The 10,139-nt window shown below is 48.3% G+C and overlaps 1 protein-coding gene across 1 annotated transcript in view; it reads left to right on the top strand.

The window, feature by feature from the left end:
• The window catches only part of PLEK2 (pleckstrin 2), a 21,773-nt gene that overhangs the window by 8,639 nt on the left and 2,995 nt on the right, over positions 1-10,139 (top strand). The window contains exons 2-7 of the mRNA XM_012656190.1: positions 2,284-2,448; positions 5,212-5,393; positions 7,409-7,500; positions 7,790-7,977; positions 8,208-8,309; positions 10,050-10,133. Of these exons, the coding sequence (XP_012511644.1) occupies positions 2,284-2,448; positions 5,212-5,393; positions 7,409-7,500; positions 7,790-7,977; positions 8,208-8,309; positions 10,050-10,133 (813 nt within the window). The remainder of the gene's footprint in view (positions 1-2,283; positions 2,449-5,211; positions 5,394-7,408; positions 7,501-7,789; positions 7,978-8,207; positions 8,310-10,049; positions 10,134-10,139) is intronic.

Below are 10,139 nucleotides of genomic sequence, written 5' to 3'. Positions count from 1 at the left end.
AAATCCAAAATGGAGGTGTTGGCAGGGCCATGCTGCCTCTGAAACCTGCTGGGGAGGAGGCTGCTTTGCCTCTTGTAGCTTCTGGTGTTTGCTGGCAACTGGCAGTTCCTGGCCTGTGGATGCATCATTCCAACCTCTGTCTCCATTGTCACGTGACCATCCTCTCCCTGTATGTTTCTCAGTGTCCAAATTTTCCTTTTCCTGTAAGGACACTGGTCATAATGGGTTAGTGGCCACCCTGGTCCAATGTGACCTCATCTAAACTCAATTACATCTGACAGACCTTGTTTCCAAATAAGATCACATTCATAGGTATCAGAGATTAAGACTTTAACTTATCTTTTTCGGGGACACAATTCAGTCTATAATAGGTACCATCACTGCTTTTGGGGGGTTGTATGGCCTTAGGCAAAACTTTTCTGGGCCTCTGTTTCCTTATCTTTTTGTAATTTAGAACATTTTTAAGTTTTTTATTAATTATTTTAAAGACAGGCTCCCCTTATGTTGCCCAGGCTGGTCTAGAACTCCTGGCCTCAAATGATCCTCTTGCCTTAGCCTCCCAAGTAGCTGGGATTACAGGTATGTGCTACCTCACCTGGCTGTTTCCTCATCTTTAAAGTTAGGGAGTAGGGTAGGCTTTTTCTAAGGGTCTTTCCAACTGTGACATTCTGTGTCTCTTAAGCCCAGCCAGGAAGTGCTATCCCAGCTTATGGGCCCTCCTCCTTTCTCCTAAAGAGGCTCTAGAAACTCCAAGCCACCCACTGCTTCAGCTGGCCTATGGCCCAGCCAGCTGCTTACAGACAAGACACCTGAAGAGAGAGGCGTCTCTATGCCTGGGACAAGTGCCCAGGTGGATGGAGGCCGGGGGGTTCTTTTTTAGCTTCTATGACTGTCTTTTTGTTCTCCACCTCACTTTGCCTGGTGACTTTGGATCAGTCACTGTGCCCTCTGTGCATGGTGTGATTTATCTGTAGAGCAGAGACAGTGGTGCTTTCTTGCCAGTTTTGTTGGTTATTCTAGTTCTATGCACACATAACTTTGGTGCAGACTATTCCTTCTAACTTTTGCATCCCTAACAGCTCTCAGTACATGCTGAGCATGAAATAGGGATCATTGCACCATAGATATGAGAACTGAAAGGGTCTTTGATATTAATAAATGCTAGGTAAGGAAATGAGTGAATTAGGGAAATAGACTTTGATTCGGATATAAAGCACATCTGTGTTGGTTAGAACCTAGCCCCAGATTGGGCTTTGCTCAGAAATATGCCAAGAAGGTACTTTCATGAGTATGTACCAAACTCATTCCTTTCTGGTCCTTCAGCAGACATTCCTCCATCCATGTCTGTTCTAGAAACAGGCTCCCTGCCTTCACTGACTGTTCTGTCCATTGGCTCTATGACTCACCTGAAAATCCCCAAAACTACCCCTTCCTTTTAAGCCTGCCACACCTGGCTAGGTAAGACTGTTGGAGTCCTTAGCCTTGGTAGACTATCTGTGGCTTCATCTTTACCAGTTGCTCAAGTCCTTTGACTAGTAATAGTCTTTCTAGTAATATAACCTAAGGGAAAAAATCAGAGATGCAGGTAAAAATTTACATGCAAGGATATTCAATGCAGAATTGTTTATGATAATGAAAAAATGAAACAATCTTAGTTACAAACAATAGGTGATTGGCAAGTAACTTATTCATCCATATAGTGGTTATTAAAAAGTATGTTTTAGCCAGGCATGGTGACTCGCAGCTCAGTCCCATCTACTCGAGAGGCTGAGGCAGGAGGATCCCTTGAGGCCAGAAGTTTGAGACCAGCCTGGGCAACACAGCGAGACCCCATCTCTAAAAAAGAAATATTTTAAGGAAATTTAATGGTGGGAGAAGATGCTCAGCAAGGCTAAATAAAACAAAAGCTAGAAAATAAAGTAAAATGATCTTAAGTTAAAGAAAAACAGAATGTAAAAAGTAAAAGGAAAGAAAACTTAAAGGAAATACAAAATGTTAACAATGGCTGTCTCCCCGTAGTAGGATTACAGGTGGGTGATTTTTCTGTTCTTTTTACTTTGCAGTTTCTTTCAAGGTTTATAACCAGAAAAAAAGGCCAAATGGTACTAGAAGGTCAATACCAAAGGTCTTTGCTACACATTCAAAAGAGATGACAGAGAGATCCAGACAAAAGTACTGCTTTTTTCCTTGGAGAGTTGTCTCCTGGCACAGTCTGGTTACCTGAGCCACTGGACACTTCTGCCCGCCACCGCCTCACCTCACAGCTTTCCCGTCTGCTTGTAGGGCCACATTGTCCACAACTGGAAGGCGCGATGGTTCATCCTTCGGCAGAACACTCTGGTGTACTACAAGCTTGAGGGGGGTCGGAGAGTGACCCCTCCCAAGGGCCGCATCCTCCTGGATGGCTGCACCATCACCTGCCCCTGCCTGGAGTATGAAAACAGACCGGTAAGTGGAGGTCCCTGTCGCTGGGCTCCTCCCTGCCCCAGACCTTTCCCACCTCTGGCCTCTGTGCGGAAGGTGGCGTTGGGTAATGGGAAGAGCTCAGAGTTATCACTGAAAAACTTGGATTCAAATTCCAGCTCCACCACGTACCAGGCGTGCGATCTTGGGCAAGTAGTTACAAATCTCTGAGCCTCTGTTCCTCATCTATAAAATGGGCTGAAATAATTACAGCTGAGCATCTCCCATAGTTGTGATGAGGATCATGAAGGTCATCGTCTGTTAAAACGCTTTGTAGGCTACGAGGCAAGTGCTACACAGATGTGTGTAATTGCTGCTATCTTGGGGTTCAGTATGAGGACTTTCGTTCCCTGGGGGGTGCATGTTCTAGAAACCAAGGGTGGCTTCAACCCCACCACCAGAAAAGTCTATCAATCAATCCTTTACTGAGGGCCCATTACGTGCCAAAAAATTTGCTAGGCGTGGAGGAGTCAGGGAAGAAAATGGTAAGATTGCTTCTTTTTTTTTTTTTTTTTGAGACAGAGTCTCACTCTGTTTCCAAGGCTAGAGTACCGTGGCATCAGCCCAGCTCACAGCAACCTCAAACTCCTGGGCTCAAGGGATCCATCTGCCTCAGCCTCCTGAGTAGCTGGGACTACAGGCATGCGCCACCATGCCCGGCTAATTTTTTCTATATATTTTTAGTTGTCCAGCTAATTGCTTTCTATTTTTAGTAGAGACGGGGTCTCGCTCTTGCTCAGGCTGGTTTCGAATTCCTGAGCTCAAACAATCCGCCTGCCTCGGCCTCCCAGAGTGCTAGGATTACAGGCGTGAGCCACCGCGCCCGGCCTTCAAGCCTACTTTTCTAAGTGAGTTTAAGACTCTAGGTCTTAGTAAATTAAACCCTGATCTTGTAGGTTGACGTACTGCCCTTAATAATCTTTATGGAACAGTGGTGAACAGACATGCTGGTGGAAGGGGCTGGAGATAGGAAAACTTTGTTCTAAGTTTCAGACAAGGGAAACAGTTTAGACTTGCTAACTGGAAGTGTGAGCTTCATGTTAATGCTACATAAAATTCTCAAACAAATTGTCATTTGCCTAGCTCATGAGTACTTGGGCTAGATGAAATCAAGAGGAACTAACAGGTTCACTAAGAACAAATCATGAAGTGTATATATATATATATATATGTGTGTGTGTATTTTTTTTAATTATGGAAGTTATAAAAAGTCTGAATTTTAGTCAGAATTTTATAATCTGACCTGAAATTCTTTTCATTGAAATGGTGAACTGCAGACTGACAGTACAGGTTCAGGAAGCTGGTTGAGTTCTTTGTTATTCTGTGACGGCAGTGAGTGAACAGTGTTAACTTGGAGGAATAGCTTCGTGGTGTTCTGTGGGACCACGAGCCAGCCATGTCTTATTTGCCGTTTTTGTTATTAGTTTAGATGAGAAATGTAGATTAAGTTTGCAAGCAAAACAAGTTGGGAGCTAATACTTTGAAAAACACAATCAGAACAAAGTAGAATGTTTCTTGTTTTCCAACAGAAGTGCTAGACCCAGTCTACCCAGATGACATTTAATAGAATCAGGGTGCAAAATACCACAACTGGTCCCCAAAAAACCCATAAATGTACATTTAAAAAATAGAGACACAGTCTACATGAAAAAGACCCTCTGCTGATGGATGGAGTGTGAGTCTACAGAGCCTATAGCTGCCCACTGCTAATGCGACCACTGGCTGTGCCAGCCCGTTCTACACTGTGCCCCTCAGACTTTTCCTGGAGTCGCGTGTTCCATTCCATGGGTTGTATTTTGTTTTGTTTTTTGAGGGACGGGGCCTCACTCTGTCACACAGGCTGGAGTGTAGTGATGAGATCATAGCCCACCACAGCCTTGAAGTCCTGGGCTCAAGCAATCCTCCCACCTCAGCCTCCTGAGTAGCAGGGACTACAAGCATGTGCCACTGTGCCTGGCTAACTCTTTTATTTTTTGTAGAGTCAGGGTCTCACTATGTTCCCCAGGCTGGTCTCAAACTCCTGGCCTCAAACTATCCTCCCACCTTGGCCTCCCAAAATGCTTGGATCACAGGCGTGAGCCACCTTCATAGGTTGTATTTTATGAGAATGTTGCCCAAGTGCAGAACATTTAGCAGAGAGTGAACTGGTTGAGAAGACGCTTAAACTGTATCATACGAGGAGTACGGGAAAAACTTGCAGATGCTTAGATGCAAGAAAAGAAGATCAAAGGGAGAATAGCTGATAGTTTCTTCACAGTAGACATTCATATCCTGTTATTACAGATGGGAAAACTGAGGCTCGGTAGGTCACCAGTGTGCCCAGGCATCCATAGCTAAGCGGCAGAGCTGGGGTTCAGAGCAGTCTGACTTTAAAGCCTGGGCATTTCCCACTTCAGCACAGGGGCCATCACAGGAGGTGAGACTTCATCTATGTGGTCCTAAGTCGTAGCAGGTGAGACTTCATCTATGTGGTCCTAGGAGACAGAATCAGAACCAGAGTGTCCAGGAAGCAGTTCCTCTGCTACCTACTATGTCCAAAAGAGAAAGGCTGCCTTGTGAGGCCGTGAGCTCCCTGTCATTGTGGGTGCCCAAGCGAATCTTTAAAGGCCACCTGCTGGGGTGTGGTTGAGCGGTCAGGGCATTAGGCAGTCCCCGGACTACACAGTCTCCTAGACTCGCCGAGGCCCTGTTGTTTCGCTGCCCAACTCTCTTGCCCGCTCTGCTCTGATTGGCTGTCTCATCCCACAGCTGCTCATTAAGCTGAAGACGCGAACATCCACAGAGTACTTCCTGGAGGCCTGCTCCCGAGAGGACAGGGACGCCTGGGCCTTTGAGATAACAGGGGCTATTCACGCAGGGCAGCCGGGGAAGGTCCAGCAACTCCACATATTGAAAAACTCCTTCAAGCTGCCCCCTCACATCAGCCTACAGTGAGTGCCCTGGCCCCTGCCCTTGCCTGGCTTTGCTGCAGCCTCTCCCGCCTGTGTGCAGTGGGGAGGGGGACCGGGCCCTTCTGGGGGACTCTGTGCCAGCTGCACAGCCTGGCTGGTACCATCGCTGTGCTTCAGGGACTTCAGCCTGGGAAGGGCTCTATCTAACTGCTCTGTTCCTCTGTGACCTCTTGAGGCCCTTGCTGCTTCTGTTGGCCTCCGTGACAAGAGACCTCCCTTCTGTTTCAGCCCGGATGCTGTCTTGTCTTAGTCTGCTTTCTGTTTCTCATAACAGAATACCTAAAACTGAGTAATTTACAAAGAAAAGGAATTTGTTTCTTATGGTTATTGAGACTGAGAGGTCCAAGATCTAGGGGTTGCATCTGGTGAGGACCTTCTTGCTTGATATGGCACAGGGCGTCACATGGCAAGGAGGCTGAGTGTGCTAGCTTAGATCTCTCCTCTTCTTATAAAGCCACCAGTCCCATTCCCATGACAGTCCATTAATCCATTAACCCATTTACTCCATTAATCCATTATGAGGGCAGAGCCCTCATGACCCAGTCACCTCTTAAAGGCCCCACTTCTCAATACTGCCACACTGGGGACTAAGTTTCAACATGAATTTTGGAGGAGACAAATATTCAGACTGTAGCAAATCTCCACCAACCAACCCATTGGCCTTGCTTGCTGCCTGGTGGCAGGAATGATGTGTTCTGGTAGCAGTTGCCTTCTTGCTTGGTGGCTCCTCATTCACGCATTCAAGGCGCCGTTATTCAGTGCCTACTGCAAGCCCTGCACTGTGCTAGGTCTCAGCAGATGTGACAGGAATAAACAAGGTCTCATCTCAGGGGCTTTCCAGCCCAAGTACCTAAATAGGAAATGAGAAAAGATCTTCCATTGGTGGCCATCATTGTCCCACAGAGTAGAAGGAAAGCATGTCAGCGGTGGAGCTGGCACTGCAAAGTGGGAATGTGTGAAAGGAGTTCCCATCACAGAAACTGTTCCATCTGCAGGAAACACCCCCTGAACTCCCAGGCAGCAGAACTGTGATACTCATCAAAGACGTGGCTTGAGTCCATTCCTGGGCTCATAAAAACTCCATACCAGGCATGGAAACCTTGACTGTACACCTTCTGTGGGTCTAGGGAGCTGCTGAACCCTGGGGGGTGCGGGGAAGAACAGCTACTGCTAAGGGTGAGTAGGCAGGTGGATTCAGAAAGGGTTTGAGAAGTAGCTGGAGGGGTTTGGACTTAATGCAGTAGATCTTAGAGAATCCTGTGGGCTACTATACACTCTTGTTTTTAAGTTAAAACTCCCAGCTCTTTAGTCTTACTATAAAAATAGTGCATGTCTAGTATAGAGATATTAGAACATTTAGATGACCGAGAATAAGAAATGCCTGAAAAATCCTGCCTCCCACATCCCGATGCATAACCGAATATCTCCTGCTCTGCGGCGAGCTGGTGTATGCAAACTACCCCCAAAGGCTGAGGGAGCTGAGAGGCTGAAGAAAGAGGCTGAAAAATCCAGTTTCTCACAAAGAAACATTTAACAGGGATTTACAAACAGAAGCAATGTTTCTGGCAGCCAAGAGACGGTACATCCCTGCAGCCATCCTCCAGAAAATATCCTTTATATAGTCAGCTTTTTTGGTAAAACATACGCAGTTGGTCACGTCTCAGATTTTCTTGTGAAACTCGTGACTACTGGGAAGGTTAGATAAACATCTTTATGGGGGTATCTGTGCTACGGGCACTGTTTCTTTATGAAGGGTTGTCTGTGCTGTGGGAGCACCTTGGTATGCGGGAGTCAAACATTGGTCATCAAGATGGTTTCGCTTCAAGATGGCGTCACTCTTGCCACACAACAGCCCCCTTTCTTTGTTTCTTTGTTGCCACACAATAGCCCCTATTTGCCACTTGCTTTATACCCTTAGCAGTGACTCTTGGACCCTCCTTTGCACCTGTCAATGTGATGAGGGTCCCCTCTCCTTTGCCTTTCCTCCTGTGTAGACGCATCGTGGACAAGATGCGCGACAGCAGCAGCGGAATCCGTTCAAGCCCCAACATGGAGCAGGGAAGCACCTATAAAAAGACCTTTCTAGGTGAGCCTGCCCCATCAGGGGCTGGGCTGGGCAGTAGAGAACTGGGCCATGGTGTATCCAGGGCTCAGCGTGTGCTCGACCAGGCTGTGTTGAGGCCAGAGCCACCTTCTGGGCAACAGGCTGGCCTGAGATGGCCACACGTGGGTGCAGCCACAGCTCTGAGCAGTGTGGCCTTCAGTCGGCTCTTGGGTAGAGCCCAGAGGCTGCCCAGGAGGTCAAGGTCAATGAGGTCATTGACCAAGCACCCTGGTCTATAGCCTGTGGTCTGACTGGTGCTGCCCTGGGCCAGGCTCCTCCTTGGTGGACTGGCTCATCTCCAACAGCTTCGCAGCCAGCCGTCTGGAGGCGGTGACTCTGGCCTCCATGCTGATGGAGGAGAATTTCCTCAGGCCGGTGGGTGTCCGAAGCCTGGGAGCTGTTCGCTCCGGGGATCTGGCTGAGCAGTTCCTGGATGACTCCACCGCCCTGTACACTTTTGTAAGTTAGGGAGTGGGTTCCTCTTGCCACCAGGGCAGCAGTAAGGAAGAGGCAACAGAGCAGGGTAGGGGTCCACAGTTGTGGGGAGAGGCCTAGGGTTTGGGGGCCAGCTTCATCCTGAAGTGCAGTGGGGTGTCTGTTGTAAGGAATTTCCTTTCCCCTCTGGAAGCCCCCATAGCCTGAGCCTGGATCTTTTCTGGAACAGAGTCTTCCTGTCTCCTTCCCACTAGGCTGAGAGCTACAAGAAGAAAATGAGCCCCAAGGAAGAAGTGAGTCTCAGCACTGTGGAGCTAAGTGGCGTGGTGGTGAAACAAGGCTATCTGGCCAAGCAGGTATGGCTGCCTTGGAGCCGGAGGAGAGATGGATGGTTCTCAAACCCTGGGGAGGGAGGAATGAGCCCAGAGGGAGGGAAGGGCTGAGACTGCTAGAGGGCACCAGTTACCAACAGCATCTGGGAAAGCAGGAGCCCAGCGCCAGCCACCTGAAGCAAATCACAGAATGAGCACGTGCCCACTCACACACGAATGTGTACCAGGCACATGGGTCGTTTAGGGAAAATGTACATGCATGTAATTATCACAACATCAAAACACAACTTCTGCAGAATCGCACAGTTTCGTGTATTTGTCTTAGAGGATGTTGCTGATGGGCTTGATGTTTTTTTTTTTTTTTTTTTTTGAGACAGAGTCTCGCCCTGTTGCCCAGGCTAGAGTGCTGTGGCTCACAGCAACCTCAAATTCCTGGGTTCAAGCGATCCTCCTACCTCAGCCTCCCAGTAGCTACTAGGACTACAGGCATGCACCACAACACCTGGGTAATTTTTTCTATTTTTAGTAGAAACAGGGTCTTGCTCTTGCTCAGGCTGGTCTCGAACTCCTGACCTCAAGTGATCCTCCCACCTCGGCCTCCCAGAATCCTATTATAGGCGTAAGCCACCACGCCTGGCCTTGGTACAATGTTTTGCATTTGCTGCCCCTCTGCTTCCTGGGGTCTCTGCCGTCCTTTGTGAGACTCTGCACACCCCCCAGTGCACTTCCTGAACTAAAAATAGTTATTTTCCACACCCACATGGGTAGGTTGAAGATCAGATTCTGCAGTGGAAATTCAGTGTTAGAACACTGATCGTGGCTACTATTTCTACCCTGGAGGCAAACCATGTCCCAGTCACTGCTGCGGCTTTTCTGCTTGTGCCTCCAGAAAAGGGTATTCTGTGAACAAATCGCCGTGGCCCTGGCACAGGAAGTCTGCGCATGTATTATGTACCACGTGAATGTGTGTGTCTGTTGTCGTCACTGCTGCTGGGGTATCAGGATCCCCACCTGCTCTCAGATCATTTACCATCTGCACAGCTGCCTGTCTGCCCCCAGCGCCCTGCTTCTGCTGGGCCTGACAGGGGTCCCTACTGCAGGAGGTAGAGAGGCCCCTGGGAGAGCCTGAGGAGGGCACGGGGGGAATTCAGAGTGTTCCAGACTAAGAGGTTTGTGATCTAGGGCGTGAGGCCAAAGAAAGTGTCTCTCTCTGTCTCTCACACATGTCAGTATCTTGCACATGTAGATTTTATCATATAATTGATCATATATCACTTTTTTCAAATGCACAACATTAAAGTGGCTTCACCGTATGTATGGGCACATACATAAAGTGCACAAATATACATGCAGCTGTAGGTTTGGTTTTGGACTAAAGTTGACCCTTCAAAAGCTGGTGCCCTTGGGTTCGAGTTTGCCTGTGAGCTCCCAGTCCAGTGGACACCTACTTCCTCCTTGTCCTTCTCCTGTGTGCCCTGAGTGGTGTCCGGGTGACGTGCCCCTTTCCTTTGGCACCGACTGTCCTTGGCTCTGTCGACTCGACCGAACATCGTGGTGTTTTTGCTGAAGTGTCACTGAGCAGGGGATGATGTCAAGGGAGTCTGTGACACGTCATTGCAATCCGGGGTTTCCTGCAGACTGGTGTGAGAATGTAGTCCCATTGGAGCAGGCTGGCTTGTTGGGGTTTGGCCTTAGATGCATGGAAGTGGGAAGGAAGGACATATAGCTGTCACCAATGAGCCTTGAACCCTTTCTTCGCCTCAGGGGCACAAGAGGAAAAACTGGAAGGTCCGTCGCTTTGTTCTGAGGAAGGACCCAGCTTTCCTGCATTACTACGACCCTTCCAAAGTGAGT

The sequence above is a fragment of the Propithecus coquereli genome, unplaced genomic scaffold (genome assembly GCF_000956105.1).
Source record: "Propithecus coquereli isolate 6110/MARCELLA unplaced genomic scaffold, Pcoq_1.0 Scaffold5, whole genome shotgun sequence".
NCBI classification, from domain to species: Eukaryota; Metazoa; Chordata; class Mammalia; order Primates; family Indriidae; genus Propithecus; species Propithecus coquereli.
Note: the sequence above shows the minus strand (reverse complement) of the source record. Positions and strands in the feature narration are given on the sequence as shown.